This window comes from Anser cygnoides, chromosome 8 (assembly GCF_040182565.1).
Source record: "Anser cygnoides isolate HZ-2024a breed goose chromosome 8, Taihu_goose_T2T_genome, whole genome shotgun sequence".
Taxonomy (NCBI): Eukaryota; Metazoa; Chordata; class Aves; order Anseriformes; family Anatidae; genus Anser; species Anser cygnoides.
The window spans coordinates 33,440,028-33,463,012 of NC_089880.1; the positions used below are offsets into that span (position 1 = coordinate 33,440,028).

The 22,985-nt window shown below is 39.8% G+C and overlaps 2 protein-coding genes across 5 annotated transcripts in view; both read left to right on the plus strand.

Moving 5' to 3' along the window:
* Nucleotides 1–4,972: 4,972 nt before the first annotated feature.
* On the plus strand, nt 4,973–12,187 carry FPGT (fucose-1-phosphate guanylyltransferase). Of its 3 annotated transcripts, XM_067001880.1 has the most exons (4): nt 4,974–5,257; nt 5,398–5,565; nt 7,021–7,113; nt 7,943–12,187. In XM_067001880.1, the coding sequence occupies exons 1-4, from the start codon at nt 5,179–5,181 to the stop codon at nt 9,391–9,393; spliced, it is 1,791 nt and encodes a 596-aa protein (XP_066857981.1). In that variant the 5' UTR covers nt 4,974–5,178; the 3' UTR covers nt 9,394–12,187. The 3 variants fall into 3 exon arrangements, with proteins under 3 accessions (XP_066857982.1, XP_066857981.1, XP_066857983.1); XM_067001881.1 differs by lacking the exon at nt 7,021–7,113 and having other exon boundaries at nt 4,973–5,257; XM_067001882.1 differs by lacking the exon at nt 5,398–5,565 and having other exon boundaries at nt 4,976–5,257.
* A 7,050-nt stretch (nt 12,188–19,237) lies between these two features.
* TNNI3K (TNNI3 interacting kinase) overlaps nt 19,238–22,985 on the plus strand; it is a 76,607-nt gene continuing 72,859 nt past the window's right edge. Inside the window, exons 1-3 of one of the 2 annotated variants that reach the window (XM_067001878.1) lie at nt 19,238–19,541; nt 20,173–20,281; nt 22,714–22,799. In XM_067001878.1, the coding sequence (XP_066857979.1) occupies nt 19,502–19,541; nt 20,173–20,281; nt 22,714–22,799 (235 nt within the window). In that variant the 5' untranslated portion in view covers nt 19,238–19,501. The remainder of the gene's footprint in view (nt 19,542–20,172; nt 20,282–22,713; nt 22,800–22,985) is intronic. The other variant, XM_067001879.1, reaches the window with a different exon arrangement.

Below are 22,985 nucleotides of genomic sequence, written 5' to 3' on the forward strand. Positions count from 1 at the left end.
AGGCATTCTTCTACATTGCTGGCTGACTTGTTCATGAGCACACTTGTTCATTCCACATATACAGAGACAGGGAACAGTGCATAAATATATTACAGCTTACCAAAGCTTGTGAGAATCAAAAGAAGTATATTCCGTAAAATGCTCTTAGTCCCTCTTACCCCACTTTTGAAGGAGGAGGGGAGGGGAGGGGAGGGGAGGGGAGGGGATGAAGAAGCAAACTGTTGAGAATTGTCTTTTTACCTGAATAATTCTGACATATTTCAGAGATCCCTTACAAGATCAAAATCTGTTCTTTCTGTGAAAATGTCATTTACCAGAACCATAAGGACGACTGTGAATAACATTTATAAGTATTCCACTCTATTTTTGAATCAAAGCTTTCATGCACATGTATTGGTGCTACAGCTGTGACGGTGTAAGTTGAACTGACTAAGTGAGCCACACCATGTTTCTAATTAAATTGTTTTGACCATTAACAGAACTCTGCTGCTTTCAAAAGCAAATCCTTGGATTTTGATATTAGGAAAAAATGTATCCTGGTATGATTTAATTTTTCTTCAAAGAACCTCAACTTTCTAATGACATGTTATTTGACTCCTGGCGTTCCAGTCCTTTTTAGATGAGTATGTTAAATACGTAAAGAAGGCCTTCCTTCTTCACAATATAAAGTGACATAATTAACTAATGACCTCAAATTAGTTCCTACTTTCAGGCTTACAGTGTTTTTCCTAAACACATCAAGTCTATTAATTCTGATATTTCTTTGTGAACACAGCTCAAGTTTATCACCTTATAGAAACACAAAAACCAGGGAAGAGATGAGAAAAAGTAAAGACTGGCTCCAAGTCAGTCAATAAGCTCCCAGGTTCCACCCTGTTCCATGTTTGAGGGAGTCCTATATAGCCAGGATTAGCACGCAGCATCATGGTGAGGTATTTCATACAGCATTTTATCATATCATTATATTTCTAATTCCCATGTGTCAGCTGTATTAGCTTCCATCAAAACACTGGATGTATTGCCAGCAGACCATCAAGAGGCTTTGGCTCTGGTGTTCCCAATAACTCTGCTGTTCCTCCTGCTACGGTGTTGTGGTTTAACCCGGCTGGCAGCTAAACACCACACAGCCGTTCGCTCACCCTCCCCCCTCCCTCTCTGGGATGGGGGAGAGAAACGGGAAAGTGAAGCCTGTGAGTTGAGATAAAGACAGTTTATTAAGACAGGAAAATAATAATAACAATAATAATAATAATAGTGATAATGGTAATAGTATTAACAATAATAATGTGTAAGAAAACAAGTGATGCACAATGCAATTGCTCACCACCCGCTGACCGATGCCCAGCCTATTCCCGAGCAGCCAGCCCCCCCACCCCGGCCCCCCACCCCTATATATTGTTTAGCATGACGTCAGATGGTATGGAATACCCCTTTGGCCAGTTTGGGTCAGCTGTCCTGGGTCTGTCCCCTCCCAGCTCCTGCTGCACCCCCAGCCTGCTCGCTGGCAGGACAGAGCAAGAAGCCGAAAAGTCCTTGGCCTGGTGTAAGCACTGCTCTGCAACAATTAAAACATCAGCATGTTATCAGCGCTCTTCTCATCCTAATCCAAAACATAGCACCCTACCAGCTACTATGAGCTACTTAACTCTGTCCTAACTGGAACCAGGACATACGGATATGAAGTTTTACACTGCAGAATTTTAGTCTCCCTTCCCTTCCCTTCCCTTCCCTTCCCTTCCCTTCCCTTCCCTTCCCTTCCCTTCCCTTCCCTTCCCTTCCCTTCCCTTCCCTTCCCTTCCCTTCCCTTCCCTTCCCTTCCCTTCCCTTCCCTTCCCTTCCCTTCCCTTCCCTTCCCTTTCCTTTTTTTCCCCAAGCTGGTCTACTTGCCCATACATGATAAAAAAATTACTTTATTTCAGCTGCAAATGAAGGCTGGGAGAACGGGCCACGTTTCTGCACTATTGGGTATCTGTCTTACAGCAAGGAAGGGCTAGATAAGACAGCAATTCAATGCAGTCAATGACTGTTCAATTCACTTCTACAGAGACATTTGTTTGCACAGGGTTTAAAAATTCTCAGAGCAATGTCCAATATTGCATACAAAAGAAATTAAACGCTGGAAAAAATATTTTGGTGCTTTAAACTGTGCAAAAGACAAGTGAGTGAAATAACAACTTTATCTGGGGTGGAAGCTGGGCCATATGTAAGTCCAACTAGATCTCACCTTCTTTTAGCCATTTTTGATTGTCAAAAATAGGAATTTCTAGTAACTTACAGCTTAGTGAAACACCAATATGTAATTTCAGCTGGCTTCCACAGTTCTCTTGCATTTTTTTCAGCTTCTCTGTCTTCTTCATGTATTGCCAAAATTATAGTCAAGCTTAATTCACCTTACAGCAGAATATATTTGTGAACAATGAAGTATAACAGTTGTTTCAATAACACTTACTTCTCTCAAATCCTCATCTGAAAAACATCTGCAGATATAATAAATAGGCATATTTAAATATTCTCAATAATAAATAATTTGAGACCTTACTGCTTTTCATTCCCACCTGTATGTTGACCTTTCAGACAGACTGAACATCACCTTTCTCTCGGTAAATAAAGCAAGATTTATTATGGCATCTGCAAGATATATTATGGCATCTGCTACCGTCCTGGAATAACCTAAATTCTCACGTGAGGAATAAACAGTTAGCTCTATTCTTCACTTGGAGGCTTTCCAGTATAACAGCTCTAAAAAAAAATATTCCAGTTGTTTGTGAAAATATTTCAGTTATACACACTGCCAACCATTAGTCTGTTCAAACAAACAAACAAAAAAGGAGCTAAAAAAGATGCTTCCACAGATGATCGATTGGCCATATGTGTTGCCATTTGATAGTTCATCTATTTGTTCCTTCATTCCCGCTATTCATCTAGTCATTTTCTGTAAGTAACTGAATGTCAGGAAGGGTTCCTCAGCAGGTCAGATCTCTGCCTTCACATCATGCCTTGTGGTGGGTCCGCACTGCCTGGATCTCTCTATGAGAAACTCAGGGTGAGGAGCAGCCTTCCGCTCTGGGGCAGCTCCTGAACGTGTACGGCAGCCCCTGCTCTGCCACACGCTCCTGGCACTACAGCGCTGTTCCTTTGCAACACTGGAGACACATTCAGGATTCATTAAACTCGATCCCATTCTCACCACATCCCCCCTGCAACTGTGTCCTGGGAGCTTCTCACAAAAAAAAAAGCCTCCACAGCAGTCTGGGCACTGCCACATTGCTGAGATCCAAACCCTGCTCTAACCTCCCTGGGCATCCAACAGATGCACAAGGAGGACCTTATTTATAATGTAACTTTTTGAGAGGATAAATATTTTAAGTGAAAAAACAATACTGCAAATGCCCTACATTCTTTTGATACAGCTCAGGTAACCTCTCCGTGACTTTCTAGTTCTTTTACAAGACTTTGATCAATAGTTTGTCCACACTCGAACACTAGATTAAGTTATAATAAGTTATTCAGTATTCAGTTAACAAAAATAAATAAATAAATAAATAAACAAAGCTATGTGTAAAAAGAGAGTTTCAGATAACTGAAGAAAATGTCCAGGTATAGGTTACAAGCTTACTTATGAAATACCATACACCCACATGGTAGAAAAAATCCTGCGACATTAATTGTTTAAGCAAAAATACTGTTGTGCTATCAACATATTTTATTTGACGTATTGCATTCCAGAGGGCAGTATAAAGTAATTTGCTCTTGGCATGATTTCTTACCACTTACATTTCATTTACTCCACCAAATGTTCAAATATACACATACAATGAGTTGTGTGTTAATCCATCATCTCCACGCAGGGACTGCAGACCTAGGCTGTATCTAAGGTTGTTTACACCAGACACTGAGGAACAAGACAGGGCTAGCACTATCAGATAGGAGGTGAGATATCATTCAGCCAGTCAATAAAGTATTTTCTGCTATTTGTGAAGACACTTTTCATAGTGAAATGCAACTTGGGCATTTATACTTAAGTTACAGTATCGGTGTAAACAGTTTTGCTATTACAAAAGCTCTCCTGGGATTCTTTACTATGCACAGCAAATGACAGAATCACAGAATGGTTTTGGTTGAAAGGAACCTTAAAGCTGCCCAAATCCCACCCAGCCTGGCCTTAGGCACTGTCGGGGATCAGGGATCTACAGCTTCTCTGGGCAGCCTGGGCCAGGGCCTCGCTACCCTCATAGTACAAGATTTGTTCCTAACGTCTAATCTAAGTCTCTTTCATTTTAAAACTCTTTCATTTTGTCCTATCACTACACCCCAACTCCTGTCCTCCCCAACTTTCCTGTAGCCCCTTTTAGGTACTGGAAGGCCACTAAATTTTCCCTGGAGCCTTCTTTTCTCCAGGCTGAAAAACTCCAGCGCTCTCAGCCTGTTTTCCTAGGAGAGATGCTCCAGCCCTTTGATCATCTTTTTGGCCCTCCTCTGGACAGTCCTTCATTTCAGGAGACAAAGAAATACAGTATAGATGAAAAACTAGTATTTCCTGGAATCAATTATTAGATTAACAGATTCTAAACTATTACTAGTAAAAGCATGAATAAGCATTAATCTGAAATAAGTACAAAAAGAATGATTACCATGAATAGTTGGATTCAGTAACAGACTTTGATTATTTTAGCGAATGCAAACAGATGCTTTAGGAAGTCTGAATAATGACCAGGAGCTCAAAACAAAAATGCATCACATTCATCACATAAAGTCCCAAACTGAAAGAGCAGCGGTGGAGTATTTATTTATTTAATCTTCTGCCAGCAGTCTACAGACATAGAAGAACTATGGATTTTTTGGCAACCTTTTTTTAAAAAATAATAAATAAAAAAAAAATCCTTAATTTTTTTAAGTAGCTGCTTTTCAACACCTCCTGCAGCGCTTTTAGAGCTACTTTTACGGTAGGATTCACACGCGGCGAGATTTTGGGCGCTCGGCCCCAGCGCAGCGGAGCGGCCCGGGCCCCAGCAGCCGGGCACCGAGCAGCGCCGCTGCCTGCGGCCGCCGCACGCTCCCGCCCCGCCGCGCCGCCGGCCCGCCCCCGGCCCCGGCCCCGGCCCCGGCCCCGGCCCCGGCCCCGCTCCGAGCCCGGCTCTTCCGCCTAGGCCGCAGCGGCGCCGGGCGGGGCGCGGAGCCATGCCGGCGGCGGGCGAGCGGAGCGCGGCGCGGCGGGAGGCCACGGGGCGGCGGCTGGCGCGGTTCGGCGCGCTCCGAGGTGGGGCGGCAGAGGCGGGCCGGGGGCGGCGGGGCGGGGGGCCGCGGGGGTGGGCAGCGCTCGGGGCCCGCGGCGCCGGGAGGCGGGCCCGGCTCCGGCCCCGGCCCCGGCTCTGACCCGAGTTCCGCTCCGCCGGGCAGGCAGAGCCGTGCGCCCCGGAGAGTTCTGGGACCTCGTCGCCATCACCGCCGCCGACGGAGAGCAGGAGCTGGCGTACCGGCGGCAGCTGGTCGCGAAGCTGGCGGCAGGGCAGCTTCCTCTGGGCGTGCGGTACCACGTCTTTGTGGATCCACCGGGACCCAAAATCGGTGCGCATTTCATGGCCAGCTTTCTCGGTGCCGTGGCGGGGAGCAGGATTTCATCGGGCGGTCCGTTGCGCAGGAAGGTCGCTTTGGCTGCAGAGGGACAGAGGGGCCCCGTGGTGCTCTGGTCAGTCCCCAGCGATCAGGATCCCGCTGGGCATAGGACTGCTCTGACGCTAGTTCCTGCAAAGGTCGTTGCGTGAGTTGTACTCACTTAATGCCCTGTGTAGTCATTCCATTTTCTTATTCCTCTATCCTGTGCTTATATAATTATGATCACTTTCAGTCAGGCAGAAGTCGGCTTTCTGTTTAAGTGCTTTGACGGCTGCCTCTTGCAGTGGAAGGGCTCCAAAATCTGCTAAAACTTGAAGTATTATTTGGAATACAAAAGTAGGTTCCGCATCATTACATAGTATGTTATTTTGATTCACGTGCACAGCTGCAAACATCACGGGTTTGGTGCTTTTTGGACTGCGTGTAAGTATGTTTTGGCAATTAAAATTTCCATTGTGGTAACTGGGACTCTATCATGGTGGTTTTGAGTGAGGATATGTTGATGATGCCGTAGGGCACTCTTCCGCATATAGAATACAGAATATCACTAACTCATGGTGGTTTTTTGTTTGGTTGTTTTTTTAATAAATTCTTACTACTTAGCTTAACCTGATAAATTTAAACTGATTCTATTCCAATACATTAACCACTGTGCAACAAAAACCTAGAAGAAAGTAGTCTTACTATCCATAATGTCATCCTATAATAAGTAGTTCACTTTGCTGTAGAAGGTAACTAATCTCAGTAGTATATCTGCAGTATAAAATAGTAGGCAAGGATTAGTTTTCAGCAATCCAGCTGTTCTAAGTTGTAGAAGCGCCAAAAAAAAAATCCCAAACAATTATACTTTTCCCTCATTTCCTTATTGTAAATGACAAAAATACTTTGGAAAGCTTGCATCAACTCACTAGTGAACTTTTGTGTGACGTGTTTCATGCTGGAGCCAATTTTCTTGGCAAGTTATGGCCTGTTGAAATGATGAAACACTTCAAATGCTGAGGTTGCTCAGAGAAGGAATAGGAGGAAAAAGCATGGCTTTTCACAAGACCTGCCTGTTCGAGGTGCCCTTCTCTTTGAGTGCAGAGTTTCCTGAGTGAGTGTCCATCATCTTTGTATGATTTTATCAACTATGGTGCAGTAGAAAGACTATGCTGTCAGAACTGGTTGAGGAAATTTCAGATGGATATCTGTGCATCCATTTACAGTTTGTTAAAAAAAATTATCTCTGCAGTCACGAGGACTTTTAAAAAACAAATCACAGCTTATTTTCTACAGCAGAATGAAGCAACATTTAAAAAACAATACCTGATCACCCTACCATAGCACCAGATCCCAGTATGCTTCACGTGTCAATACATACATTATTGGTGTTCTTTTCAGCCGGTAATAAAATATTTCTTCCTTTAGGAAATGGTGGATCGACACTTCATGTTCTCCAGTGCTTAGAGAATCTCTATGGTGATAAATGGACTTCTTTTATTGTGCTGCTAATTCATTCTGGTAAATACTGTTTGACATGCCACACTTTTAAATCATACCTTTTTATTTTTTAAAAAATATGTTGGCAGGTAAGTAATAAGAGTTCTGAAATACAGTTCCCTTAGAAAAATAATCCCAAACATCGCTGATCTGATCATTTGAATTTCAGCTGAAACTTCTGGAGGTGTTGCCATCACTTAAGCATTTGTTTTCAATATTTAAGTTGTTCAGTCAGTCAGTGGAGAAGAAAATGTAATTCACAGTATCTAAATTAATCTTCTGCCTTGACATGCCAGTTTAAGCAGCCTGGTCTGCCCAAGGGGGTCCTCATAAATACGTACAGAATGAATACTTACCACCTTACCCAACTAGTCAGAACACTTCCAAAAGCTGTTAGCTGGAAGACTCTGTCTCTTTTGCAGAGGAAAAAGAAACAAGGTAATAACCGGTCACCTTACCAAATTGCTGCTTATTTGACTCATCTCTGATTTAAAATTGCTTTGAGGCATTTTTTCTTTATTTTCAAGCAAAGAGCAGGAGTCATTTGATTTCGTCACTTTAGTTAATAGACACACGGTTCAGATTCCAGCTCTGAAGCAAAGTAAAGGTAATGAAATCAACAACTGTTTAAATAAAAGCTACTTAAGACATACTAAATTTTGGACATAAGGTCAGATCTGCCTTGAGAAATGTTTAAGAAGAAGGATGATTTTTTAAAAATCTGACATTTTCTAAGGAATACATAGTATATGATCAAGCTATGTAGCCGTACAGGTTTTGTTTATGCTTACTTACACTTTCTTAAGAGACTGTATATATACTCTGTAATTAAAAATGTCTTTTTTTTCAGGTGGTTATAGTCAACGTTTACCAAATGCAAGTGCACTGGGGAAGATTTTCACAGCTTTGCCTTTTGGTGATCCTGTTTACCAGATGTTGGAGCTTAAGCTTGCTATGTACATTGATTTCCCCAGTCACATGAAACCAGGAATTCTCATTACTTGTTCAGATGACATAGAACTTTACAGCACTGGAGTTGCAGAAACAATCACATTTGATAAACCTGGATTTACTGCTTTAGCTCACCCTTCAGATTTGACAGTTGGGACCACTCATGGAGTGTTTGTTTTAGATCCATCCAGTTTTTCAGGAAAAGGAGGGCTTGAATACGCATCTTGCCATCATTTCCTACACAAGCCTGATGTTGAGACAATGCGCCAGTGTGGTGCAGTATGTGTAAGAGGGAATTGTTCTCAGCCATGTTCCTCTGGAGACCACAGTGACTCAGAAATGGACTCAGAGTGTGTGTATACAGACAGTATATTTTACATGGATCACAGCATTGCAAAACAATTATTGATATTTTATAAGCAGATGGATACTCTTTGCTGTGAAATAGATGCATATGGTGACTTCCTTCAGGCCCTGGGACCTGGAGCCACTCAAGATTACACAAAAAATACAAGTAACGTCACAAAAGAGGAATCGCAGTTAGTAGAAGTACGGCAGAAGCTATATTCTGTTCTGAAAGGAACTCCACTTAATGTTATAGTCTTAAACAACTCTAAGTTTTATCACATTGGAACTACTCAGGAGTACTTGTTTCATTTTACATCTGATAGCAAACTGAAATTTGAGCTTGATTTACTGTCTGAGGCTTTTAGCATCTTTTCAGACAAAGCTGAGACCTTGGATAGATCAGCAAGTGTCATTCAAAGCATACTTGAGCCTGGGTGTTTTATAGGACCTGGATCCGTTATTGAATACTCTAGAATTGGACCTGAAGTCTTAGTAGGGAAGAACTGCATTATTAGTGGATCCTATGTAAATTTGAGAGTAGACATACCTTCAAACTGTTTCCTGTGTTCATTGAGTATAAAAATTGATGATCAAGTAAAGTATGCAAGTATGGTATTTAGTGTAGAAGATGACTTGAAAAAGAGTGTGAAATTGCTTTCAGATATATATTCACTACAATTTTTTGGGGTCAGCTTACTAGAATGCTTGGACCTCTGGGGTGTACAGGTTTCAAACCAGCTCTTCTCCAGTGATAATACCCAGTTTGGGTTGTGGACTGCTAGGATTTTTCCTGTTTGTTCTAGTTTAAGTGAATCAGTTAGAATGTCATTAAACATGTTAAATTCTGTGCAGCACAAGTCGGCTTTTAAATTGCATGGCTTTAAGCTCCTGTCTGTTGAAGAAATGCTTTCCTACAAAGATGTGGAAGATATGTTGAAATTTAGGAATCAAATTTATGATGAAATCTGTCTACAAAGACAAAAAGAGAAATCTGATTTGTAGAAGGATTGGTACTTGAAGAAATTTCCTGTCTTTCATTGTGGATGATGTATTACTTCCCAGATTGTAATAATCATAAGGAAAAAGTACACAGATCTTCTCATTGGCTCTAACAGCATGATATAGTTTAGCAGTAATTTATGTTTCTCACTGTTCCTACTGCCTTTTTACAATAGTGTTTCAAATAGGTATAGGTAAATTGATTTTATTTTTTTTAATCGGGACATCCTATCGAAGCATTAATAATTTTCTTTCTTTTTTTTTAATTTTGTATTTTTTTGTACTTACTGTTTTTCGTCAGAGAAAAAGTATTTGCGTGAGAAATCAACCTTTCCCTTATGAGTAATAACATTGGGGTCAATACCTGCCATCAAGACATGTCAATTTTTTGTAGAAACGTAGAATATCCTGAGTTGGAAGGGACCTGCAACAATCTTAGGGTCTACCTCCTGGTTGTACACAGGACTAACTAAAATTTAAAACATATGTCCAAGAGCATTGTCCAAACACTTGAACTCCAGCAGGCTTGGTGCCATGGCCACTTTCGTGGGGTGGGGATTACTGTTTAATTATTTGGGAGGTGTTAGATTGAGTGGGCAGCTATCAACTTTTTGTTATCCACCGAGATACTGATACATGTCATGGGCAAATTTGCACTTCTCTAAACTGAACTGTCATAGTCCTTGGAGTGATGTTTAATCCTCATGCAGACCAGTGGACTAAACAACAGAGAGATGAAGTATTTTGAGTGGTACCACAATGCACATCTTTGGGGAAACAGATAATATTACCTACCGTGTAATAACGATAAACAGAAATCTTTTGGTTTCTATTGCTCCATCTAGCTCCATATTCTGTCTTAGGTCGTGGCACCACAAAAATGCTATTCACAGAGAGCATACAAGCCTATGTATGTATTCATTCACATTATTTTCAGCAGTTCATTATGTAAGTAATCAGTCCATGCTTTTGTAATACAAGGTGAAAAAAGGTTTGCACAAAGTTTATATTCAGATAAATCATTTATTTTTAATTTGTCTTCTGTAATGACTGCTTTTTTATTTTTTCCATTTCACATTATTAAGAATGTGTTGTGTATTCTGTAACTGTAATTTGACAGCAACATAATGCATCTTTTTCTCTTGCATTTATCAGTGGGTTTTCATGTTTCATTTTGTGTTGTACAGTCTCCTTTTTAATGGAAAAAGAAATTGACCCCTAATTCTCCCAAAGTCAGGATTCAGTTTAGCTTCTCTTTTTTGAGCCACATTGGTGGTTTTACCTTACTGGGCAGCTGAACTCCCAACATAACCGTTCCCTCACTCCCCCTCCTCAGAAGAAGAAGTGGAGAAGAAAGTATGCTGGAAAGAAAAAAAAAAAAAAACAAACCTCATGGGTTGAGATAAGAATAATTTAATTAAAGGGGAAGGGAAGAGGGAAAAAAAAAAAAAAAGAAAGAAAGAGCAAAAGCCTCACAAAAGCACAGAGAGGAAAAAAAAATTATTCTCTACTTCCCATCAACAAGCAACGTTCAGCCATGTCCCAGGAAGCAGGGCCTCAATAGGCGTAGTGGTTGTTTGGGAGGACAGTCGTCTTCATAATGAGGGCCTCCCCTCTCCTCCCCCTTTCCCGCATCTTACTGCTGAGTGTGGCACTGTGCGGCGTGGGATATCCCTCGGGTGGGTTTAGGTCAGCTGCCCTGCTGATGTCCCCTCCCCACCTCTTGCACACCCCCAACCTGCTGGGGTTGTGGGGGACTGGGGGTGGTCTGGAGGGAGTCCTGATGCTGTGCCAGCACTGCTCAGCAGCAGACACGACGCTGGTGTGGCACCAGTGCTGTTCTAGCTACAGGTGCCGAGTACAGTCTGTACGGGCTGCTGCAGGGAAAGTTAACTCCATCCCAGCCAGGGATGTGCAGTCATTCTGCAGGTTAGCTCCGTTTGCTTTTACTGAACTACTCTCATTTCTGGGGACTCCATCTTCAATGTGCTGTCAGAGGTAGGACACCTGTTCGACTTGTCCATTCTATTGCTACTTGGAGTGTATGATTCTGTTTGTTTTCCAAAATGTTACCAGAAACTAACTGCTACAGTTACTTTATCATTCCAGGTTCCCTATCACTTCAGGATACCTGAAATTCTCTCAGCATACCTATGTGTAATAGCTGCATAATAATTGACAATAGGCTGTGGCAGATCCTTTTCAGAGGTCTGGCATTGAGCTTTGGTTTTGGTTAGTTTTTCTTACATCCACATGTATTCTGTTAACACTTCAGGTTTCTCCCAGAGAATAATGTTGTTTTCAGTTTTCTTTCCATATTTTGCAACCCATTGAAAATTTCTCTCATAAAACTCTGCAAGTTCTATTTATGAACAATTTGAGTGCTCTGATAATTCTAAGCACTTCTAAAGCTGATAATTTAATCACACTAGCAAAATATCCTGTGTTGAGTTGCTTCAGAAGGAAGAAGAGGTTTGGATTATAATCAAAGATAGGGGAAAAGATGCCAAATCAGGTAGTAATTTGGCCTGCTTTTCAAAGTCACTCTTATTTTAATGCTCAGTATTGTAAAGAAGGACAAATATTATCTGATTTTTTTAATCGAGCTTCCTGTAACTTCATTATTACAATGTTTGTCTCCCTGCTGACTGAATTCCCTAATGGCATCTGTCTTATGCCATCTACAAAGTAGTAAGTACCATGTATTTCATTGCTGAAAGCAACCTGGGTATAAATGGGAAATGGATTTGCTTCTGACACATAAGTAATGGGAAAAAAAAAAAAAGTAAAAATAAAAGTACACTTACTAAACAGTTTTGCATAGTATTGGGGTAGATATGATGAAATAGCGGCTGGTGTGGTCTTATAGGCAGTGTTCCTTCCCAGCAAACACAAATAAGGAAGGAGCGGAGACCTGGCCAAAGTCTTACACTGTCATGGTTGGCACCTGGGTCAACAAGCTGCCTCTGTCAGTCCACCAAGTGCACAAGGAAAAGAAGGAGGTATTGGAGTATTTCTCTCTCAGAATTCCTTTCTCGGAGTGCTCCTGACCTTCCTTGAACCACTCAGATGTGCTGGACTGGCTGCAGGCCAGAAAGGTAAGAAATGACCGCCTCTACTCACAGTCCTGCACAAAATGTTATCCTCTGAGACATGCTAGCTAATACTGTTATAATTGAATAAGCATATATTTGACCTTCCAGGTAAGAAACATTACTCTGCTTTAAGTCTTTATGCCATTCCACACTTTCCTTCTGCAATAAATATTCTTGTCTAAAATTTTGGAAAGCAAATTTTGGTCAATATTAGCCATCAGTCATGTCAGTAGAATGAATGAATTTATTCCACAGATATTGAAATATCTGTATTTGTATTATTTTTCTTTTTTAAACTAAAATCAAATATATTGTAATATGTATGAAAAACATTAAACAGAGCTCTGTGTTAAAATACTATTTTTATAATTTTCCTGTATTTTTTTATATAGAGTTAGTTGTGTGCATGTTCACATACATGTTCTGTAATTTCATTCTTGGATTCCACATTTATTTATAAGTACTTTTTATGTATAAGCTTCCACTGTTTTCCACTGAGCCACAGGAACTGTGTGTTTGCCCATTAAATTTCTAATGTATCCATAACCCTTTGTGGCTTTTTTTATTTTCAATGAAATCGTTGTGAAGTAGAAGATTAGAAAGTTGTGGAAACATTCTAACAAATAGAGGAAAATGGACCATGCCATGATAATATTACTGCATGAAGATTGATAATGGTATTGGAAATCCAGCCATACATTTGTCAATGGCTAGTCTAAATGAAAGATTAAAATACACATCCATTGAACTTGATTATTTTTGTTGAAAGCCTTTGGTAGATGAGTCATATTTTTTGCAGGCTTCTTTGAGACTTTTAAATGCTGCAACATGGATTTATCCTGTCAAGCTACAGCAAGTAGCTAGTTTTGTTGAATTTGCGGTATCAGCTTTAGAATAAAATCTGAAAACTTGGAATGAATTCTGTGTTTGATTGAAGTCACTAAGAGTTTTGCCTGTGATTTAAGCAGGGGGCAGGACTTTGCCCTGGGAAGCATGTTGATTGAGGAAAGGATGAGCAGGAGATTAGTAGGCAAAGAAAGTGTGAGAACTGCAGAACAGAGTAGTGGCAGGGAGAATGTTTAGTCTATGATGGATGTAATGTCACTTCTGAATTAACATGATATTTTTGTCAAGAGAAGAAGAGAGAGGAAGTGACGTTATCCTTGATGACACAATTGAAAAATAACGTCTTTCTTTAGGCACTAAATAATTCTTTACTGTATGTATTACAGCTACATGTGTAGTGTGGATGTTCTTTACCTAAAACAAATTATAGTCCTTAACGCAATGGATATCTTATAATGTGATGAAATCTCACTAAATTTAAAAGGAATTCAGACTGGAAAGTTCCTGATGATAATAATCTAAGATTGATGTACAAAATACATATATCTATTTTATTTATATTGAATTTTACAAAGTTTAGCTGATCTTTCACAATTTGACTGTTAAGGCAGTTGACAACATTTTTCTTATTCAGCCAGCTGAAATAAACATATCTCAGGGCAATTGAGAGACTTGTCCAAGGGCACACAGTAAAATTTAACAGTAAGATAATTGTTCCCAGAGAGTTTGTGGAGTCTCCTTCTCTGGAAATATTCAAAACCCGCCTGGATGCCATCCTGCGCAATGTGCTCTAGGTTGTCATGCTCAGCAGGGGGGTTGGACTAGATGGTCTTCAGAGGTCCCTTCCAACCTCGGCCATTCTGTGGTTCTGTAATTCAGGGATTGCTGGTTTCTAATACCAGATTCAGAAAATGACTCGCTGTGGAATCCTGGCTTATGATTTTCCTCCAGTCTGATTAATGAAGGGTGCAATACTGAAAATGACAGTCAGGTAAAACTTTCTAAGAACAAGAGGAATCTATTGAAACCTGGAGTTTACTTTTGAGGAAGGATTGTTGAGTTTCCTAGATGGATGCAGAATTTCTATGGGCCTCTAGGTCACTGCCTGTCTTCATCCATGCTGAAGTGCAACTGAGGCTGCTACAGTCTCAAAAAAAAAAAAAAAAAGCCAAGATGAATGTTTAATCATTTTATTCATGTCAGCTTTCTTTATTCAATTAGTTTTGCTCTGTTGTGCAATAATAGGCCTCATAGTGAACATCATCTTAATGATTTCCCTGTCTGCTTTCAGAGCATGCTATAATCAACAGAGATTTAGCCATATTGTATATATTATATTATGAAATTTGAGAGAAGGGGATTATTTCAGTAAGCTTTTAGGCAGGAAATTGAAATCAGGGCAATTGGGCACTTAAAAAAGAACACAAGGGAAGGCAGCTGAAATAAATAAATAAACAAGAGCAGTTGGAAGTTATCTTTCCCAGAGGAATTTGGGGAACTGAGTTAAGAAAGAAAGTTCCATCATTTGGATCTCAAAAGAAATTTACATCCTTAGGAAACAATTATGGATATGATCATAACATAATGATATTAAAGTAAGCATCGATTTTTTTTTAATCTAATCTTCTCAGTAAGTGATGTAAATGGTAAAATGTAAAATGTAAAAAAAAATGCCTAACTTGGACAAGGAGTTAGTGCTGCTCAGCATTTCCAGCTTCATGTTCCTAAATCTCTGATATAATAGATTCATTTTCTCCTCTCTGCGCATGTGGAAGATTAATCCCTGTGCAAATGCCACTGTAGTATTTTGATAACAAAAATAGCAGTACTAGTCTTCTGTACACTTCCTTTAATCCACTGTCACATGGAAGCTGTTGTAAACACCTGTTTCATTATATGGACTATTGAGCTCCTTCTGCTTTATTTTTATAATAACATGTTTTATTTTAATGTCCATTTCAGTTTCTGTGACATATCTGAATGTTACCACAATTACATGGAAATGTACAGGAGCAGCTTACAGTAAATTTACTCTTTAAGTAAATGATAGATATGAATATGTTCTAATTAATTTTAAATAACGATCATTTCAAAAGACTTAGTCCTGTAGGGCCTCCCAAAGAAGGACATTTAAACCCAGAAATGGGAAAAGAATTTTGCGCATGGTACCCTGTAAGATCGGGCATGACAGCTGCACATTCCAAACATACAGGCAAAATGAAGTAAAACCTCTAAAAATTAATCAAATGAATTTGTACGCCTGAATACTCTGTAAACATTACATTTGAATACAATACACAGTGAAAAAAAATTGCTTTTGACATGTTAGTGCTACTTGTATACATGTTAATTAGAAATTGCCTAACACAGTAGTAGATGTATTTACTCCTTTTTTGTTTGTTTGCAAATAGTCGGTTAACAGGTTCTGCATGTTTTAATTTTTTTTTTTTTACCCATATATTCAATTATTCTGCAACTACTTCTCAGGGACAATGATGTGAATGTTTCAAGAATTCACCTGTTAATTGTTTTCAGAAGTGTAATACTGATGAACTAAACATTATGTTGACTTCACTGCCTCACTGCATTATGCTCCCTTGCTGTAGTTTCCAGTCAAAAGCTGATCTTCCCTGAGCGTCCATATGAGTTACCGTTCACCCTGAGTGTCTCTATGAATGAACATTCACCTACTCACATTTGCAAACAGTGAATAAAATTATACTATAGAAGCTGATGGTTTTTTTTACCTAACTTCATGATGTAGAAAGAATTAGAGAACAAATACTACGCATGTTATTTGCATCTTTCAAAGCCAATAATTTTACATCCGTCTCATGGAATTTACGTGCTGTTACTTTATAATGCTGTTGTAGTGTAATGCATTTTCTGCTCTTCAGCCCGTGGCTTCTTACCTCACCTCCCACCTCACCTTTATGCTTCTGGCTTTGCTTCACCTCGCCTTGCCTTGCGTTTAGATGCTGTTGAAAGCCTTTTCCCTCTAAGCAGTGCCCCATCAGCTGCAGGAGCAGGCCTGCAGACAGCAGCGCTGTGCACGGCACTGACAGCAGCCCCGGGATGTCCCCCACAGGCAGCACGAGCTGCAGCACCAGAGCCAGCCAAAAAAGGGGGATCCCTGGGCCAAGGAGCTGTCATGGACCTGTTTCAGACTATCCCATGATTTCTACCTGAACTGACAAATTTCCAGTTTGGGTCCTACTGTGCCTCCAAGCCTGTAACTGACCGCCGGGTGAAGCCAAGCCCCTCTGCAGGCCAGCTGTGCGTGCAGTGACCGCCATGGCAAGTTCCCCACCCGGTGCCGAGCCCGCTACTCTGTGCTGCCCAGCATCTCTCACCGGCTCACCCAGGCCAAGCGGGCAGCTGGGGCATCGTCCTCAGCTGCTCTGTGCAGGAAGCCCTGTGGGGGCAGAGAAGATGCAGCGATCAAGCCACAAGGCACGTCCTGGAATGTTCAGGGGGTTGTGGGGAGAGGGTTATATTTTTATGTCCTTGACTGCAAGGGTTTTTTTTTTGTAAACCTCAGGCTTTTACAAAAAAGAACAATATTGTTGCTGTTTACAAAAGTGAAAGCAGACTGCTTTCATCCATAGTACTGGAAAAGTCTGGAACAAGGCATGCCTCTCCTGACTTTGATCACGCCACATGGCCGTTCTTCCACGGACCCGCTGTAGCATGGACACTGGGGGGCGGCCACCTGCCTGAGGGCCAGGGCTGCTAGGAGCGCCTCGGTCGTTGGCGTGTGAGGGAGTGCTGTGGGCACGTAGGCTGATGCAGCGCAGCATGGCTGAAGGCAGAGCCTTTCCAGACATCCAAAGCTGGTGCAGCTGCCTTCAACCACACCGCTTGTGCACAGAAGCAAGGAGAGGGCAAAATGCAGCAGTGCAGACATGCGCACAGTGGAAATGGGGAAAACACCGAGCCTCACACACCTGAGAGGTAGGTAGTCGAACTGCACGCAGCAGTGGCAGCCATTTTGACACCCGGTGTCAGCCAGCAACCTCTGGCTGCTCGAGCTGCAGGCCCCTCTTCCAGAGCTGCTCCTAAGAGCACTGGTGACAAAGAAATAGGCAGATCTGTCTTATTTGACAATCTAAGGCAAAATTCCTTAAGATTGAAACTGTTGTGCATGAATGAATCACAAAACGCTCAGAAACCTCCGTTAATGTAAAAAGAAAAAAAGCTTGTTACTGAGTTCCTTAATCCAGACCATGGAAATAGATGTGTGCTGGGGTCTCCTGGCAGGCCTTTTTACCATAGCACGCTAATGGGTAGGGGAGGTGGCCAAAAACTTGTCTTGGGCTGCACAGCCATGGCTGCCTTTTAGAAATTTGAAGAAAAACAAACATCACTAAGCTAATAAAAGTAGCGGGAGAGCAGACACCCTTTGCTGTGCTGTATTTACAGCTCTTCTGGTTGCTTGGCAACTGAATGAGGAGTATCGGTTAAGAGGCTGGTGCCTTTATGCAAATATTTGGTTGCATATCACAGGGCATATTGTCAAAACAGTTCAAAGTCTTCTGAAATACATCCATGGTTTTATGTGTAAATCAGTGCAAATAAATGGATGAGCTCGTGATGTGTCAGGAACTATCACAGGAGTGCAAGTTTGTTTACAGTGGGGTGCAGCAAGTTGAAGATTTCACGTATGTGTATTATATTTACTTATCTTCTTGCCAGAAATCCTTAACAGAAAACTAAACAGAACAGCTGCCAAGGTCAATCAACAGACTTTAAACATATATACACACATATATATATATGTATACATATCACCATACACATATATAATGTATATATCAAATACATTTTAAAAAGCAATAAAAGAAGGAAAAGAGAGATACAGAAAACAGCACAAATCCTAAAATGTGCTGGGAAAATGAGTTTAAAGTGGTTCCATTTGATAGGAAACAGGTAGATGGATATGAAGGGGGTAAACAACCGACGAGCACACCTGCGCTAAGCAGATTACCAAGGAGATTCAGTTTATGTGAGTGAAAAGCAATACTATTTTGCAATTAATTGGTCTTCTTTCTGGGTTCTTAAGTGGAAGAATCATCTGTGCACTCAGTCTAGATTCATTGTGTCATGGTTTGTTTGTGTTTGTGTTGAGCTCTGTTCACTGTTCAACCTAGCTGGATCATGTTTTTTCCTACATTATTGTGACATTGGGTCCAAACTAATATAATAACAAACAGAACAAATTAGATTGAGCACAGCATTTATTTATGTATTCATATAGATCCTGGCCCTCAGCTGTCTTGTCCATGGTCTGCTTGGAGTGTGAGGAAAGCAGCTCAGATACGTCCTCCTTCATTTCTGGGGAAATTCTATCTGGAGCAGGACCCGCAGCACAACAAACTCAGGAGTCTCCTTCATTCTTAGTAAGTCTGAAAGAGGTACCAGCCCAGTCTTCTCCAGGTTAAGTCTTTCATTAGCAGTCTGATGGACATGTTAGCCTGTAGAGCTGATGCTGCCTGTGGTTGTGAAGGGGCTGGAGCTCTGTGGTGGTTCTTCACATAAGGACAGAAGAACGCCAAGTAAACGTACTGAATTCCTGACAGCAAACTCATTTTCTAGTTTAATTCAGTGAGACTTTCTTGGCATAGCAACACGTACAAATATTACTTAAGTGCAAGAAGTCAGTACTCTCTGATATGATACAATTTACACTTCATGACTAAAATACCCAGAAGTTCCAAAGCCATTCTGTATGTTATGATACATTTTAATGTTAAGAGTTGAGATCATCTCTAGCCTCTTCAAACTAAGGACCCTCAGCATGCCTTGGGGATCCTGAAAGTATGCTTGGGAGTCAGCTTCATAAATTCCTTTTTCTGTACAAAATTGGGAGCAAGCTGCCAACTCACCTCCTTCACACCAGTTTTAGGTATTCAACAGATGAACGGAAATATTTCTGTTGAAACAGACAGTAGATATTTAAACAAGCTGATTAGGTACCTTTATTGTTTTTTTACACTTGACAGCACACACTGCTTTGCTCTGTGTCATTGTTGCATGACATTCCATTTGGCGCAGGGTTTATTTTTAGCCAGAGACTATCAAAGTATTTTTCAGTGGGACTGTCACTGCTCTTGAACAAGGAATCGTATTACTGCAAGACTTTGCTGAAACAAAGAAGATACATTGAACAAATGGGAAACTATAAATCTAGACCAACCCAAACTTGTACTGGTAATTAATGTTGGCTTTTTTAAATACAATATACCATACCTCCATCTACAAGAAACAAATCATATTTGATGAAATAACTCATTGCTAATTTACTCTTGAGTTCACGGATAAGGTGTTATATTGTTCTTAGTTTACATTGAATAATCCAAATCATATATGCAGTCTGTAAAAGACAAAAAGCTAGTAAATTAAATTTCTTTGTGCTATCATGTAAGATCATATTAGCTTAATTTATTGTGTTGATTTAACTCATAATTCATTAGAAAAAACTTAAAACTTTGGTCTTTCTATGCTGTGTGTCTATGCTAAGATTTAGGTAATAAGAATTGAAAAATGCAACCTATGGTTAAAGTTTTCTCTTGTACAAATTAAAAATATTTCTGATAAGGATTCATATGTATTAGTTGTCTATGAACTCAGTCTATATGTATCTATGTGGGTTGTAGCAAGAATGGTTTAATGGCTGTCACATTGTAATTAAACTTTAATACTTCAGTAGAAAAATATATGAAATAGTGTATAATTGTGTGTTTAAAATTTAGTGTTTTGGTTAGTGGTACATTCAGATTTCAGTTCCTGGTTTTTGTATGTTTTGAAAGTTTCATGAGTTGGTCTTTTTTGTTGTTGTTAGATGAATGGAAGAAGAAAGTTAGTGAATCATATGCTATAATTATAGAACGATTAGAAGATGACCTGCAAATCAAAGAAAAGGAGCTGGCGGAACTGAAGCATGTTTTTAGGTAAAATATTCAGGAAACCTACTTATGAATGCCTTTCAGATGAGTATTTGCTATTAAACAATATTTTGAGGTTCAAGTGTTTTCTTATGGAAGGAGCCCATTCTTTAGTGTATTTCTTGGAATATGTCCTTACAGTTGTGGGTAAAAGTCTCACGACATAGTACCAGAATTAGTGGCTGTTAATTACTAAATCAACATTTTGTAGCAAACATCTATACGGTTTTGTAAACAAATTAGCTTTAATGGTATGTCTAATTTTATTACGTACTTTAAGTTTTGCTGCGTGTTTCTTTAGTCAGGAACAGGAATTAAGTAAAAAATCTAAAACACTTAAGCAGATTGTCTTCCAGAAGTGAATTTCAAATTCATAATTGGAGTCACTTTCTCAGGACAGCACATGCTAACAACCATGTTTACCCAACAAAGTAACATACCTACATGTTCATCACCTGAAAAGCTCAAATAGAGAAAACACCCAGCCCATTTACTGTGAATAAGTTAATTTAAGAAAATTTTCTGGTAAATAATTTCAGATATCAAAGCCACTTGAAAAAATAGAGGATTCTAATCAGAATACATCACAAACTTAAAAAAAAAAAAAAAAAGCTGATACAAATTATCCATCTTGGTCAATTTCAGCTAGAACAACTATCACTGTTTGAGCTTGTTAATTGAAGGAAGTCCTTGGGCTTGATTTTGCAATATGCTGACCATTTTGGCTGTGACCCAGTAAGATACTTCAGCACTTCCCTAATTTTAAGACTGTTTAGTAGGAATTATCTTAACAAACTGTAGCCAGAGTACTCATTATTTTAGAAAAGCAAAACAGTTGCGATACACTCAAAATTGAGATACACCATATAGAGATATACCATATAGGTGAAAGTGCTTAATTCCTGTATTAGATAAAAGAAACAAGGAACAGCTATTTCAAGGCTAGTAGATCTGTTGCAGCAAAGTTTATCAGTCCATCTTGCCAACTGAAGCAAGTCTCTTTAAGATGTAAGCCAAACTCCTCTTCTTAGATAAAGAGCACTGCTCAGAGAAATAGTGGACACTGGTTATGTTGCATTGACAAGGCTTTTTTATTTTATTTATTTATTTATTATTATTATTTTTTTTTTTTGGCCAGGATTGAGGAACCAGCCAGATTTCTAAAATATCTGTAATCCAAATCTGGTCTATTAAAAAAAAAATGGTTCTCTACAGTAGCAGTGGTTATTTTCTGAAAACTTCTTATCTCTGAAGTACCAGAAAAAATAAGTGATTCCCCCCTCCCTCCTCCCCAGTAAGTTTTATTTATTAAAAGAAGTTAGGACTAAGAAACAGGATAGTGGTTGGAAGATAAGTGGAAGATGCTAATTTGCCTGACTGAAATTAAATAAGTAGCTGTTAAAATCCCTGCCATGAAAGATTTGGAAGGTAGATAAAACAAATTTTTCAAAGCCCAGCAGAGGAAAGAAATGTCATTAGCCCCACTTAACACTTAGGGAATATATACACGTCAGTGGGTAAACTGTTCTGTGCTGGGGGGGGGGGTGGAGCGCAGGGAAGCACAGCTGCAGTAGTGAAAAGTAAATTTATAAAAGTCAGTCTACAAGTAGCATGGCACCTGTCATTTCTTGTATAAAAGGTGTCCCTGTTCTATTCCTATATCTCAGAGTTAGTAAAGCAATGATTTACTAAGAAGACCACCCAAGAAATAAGAAGTGAGAATTTCATTTCTCTGAAACATGCAATTATGTCCTCAGAAAGGAATTAGGAGAAGACCTAGATTTCCTAGACTTCCGTTGAGGTCTGCAGATTCCCAGACAAGCATACTGCTTGGTTCTCCTAGTTGCTGATGCTTGAGCATGTCAGAAAATACCAAATGCTCCCAAAACAAATGCCCCTTCTCCTGCCCTAGTATTTCTGATTCAGAGGAAGGACTGGATTTGGATGAAACCAGACCTTAAATGCTGGTAATTCACGTACAGTAGTAATCTGGGGATTCTGTCAGCTCCGTTCAATGCTATCAGAAATGAAAAGCCTATATGTAATTCTTAATAATGTTACAGCTACATGCATAAGATTTAAAGGAGTGTATGTGCTTCTGTAGTTCTTTCATATAAATATTTCTATTTAATGATTTTATTGTGTTTCCGAGATATGTTTTGGAGAACACAGACTTACTTCCTGAAAGGCTTTTTATTTTCTGTTGTTCAGAAAACAATCAAAGTTAGCCACTAACTTAATTTACTGAAAGATATTTCTGGACTACTGACTTGATATCAGTAAAGTATTTCTATATTTACAGAGTGCAAACTGGGTCTAAATTCAGCCCTGTGTCTCCAAAAAATCCCATTGATATTTCCCTTTAAATGTTTTCCAAATGAAAGAAACTATGCTAAAAGATGAAAACAGTAATCATCTGTAAAAATCTTTTTCTTCAGCTCTGATGAAGCATTCTGCAAAGTCAATTTAAATTACCGCACAGAAAATGGCCTCTCTCTTCTTCATTTATGTTGCATATGTGGGGGTATGTATTTGAAATATAATGTTTATTAAGCATCTTATTTACCTGGTTATTACTTGTTCTGTCTAATAACTGTCAGGAAGATTATATCTTCAGTCAATTTCTTTCTTTGTGTTGTCATTGCTGACACTTGGATAAGCATCCACAAGTATTACTTGGAACTCTATTTGCCAAGCTGGTTGAATCAAG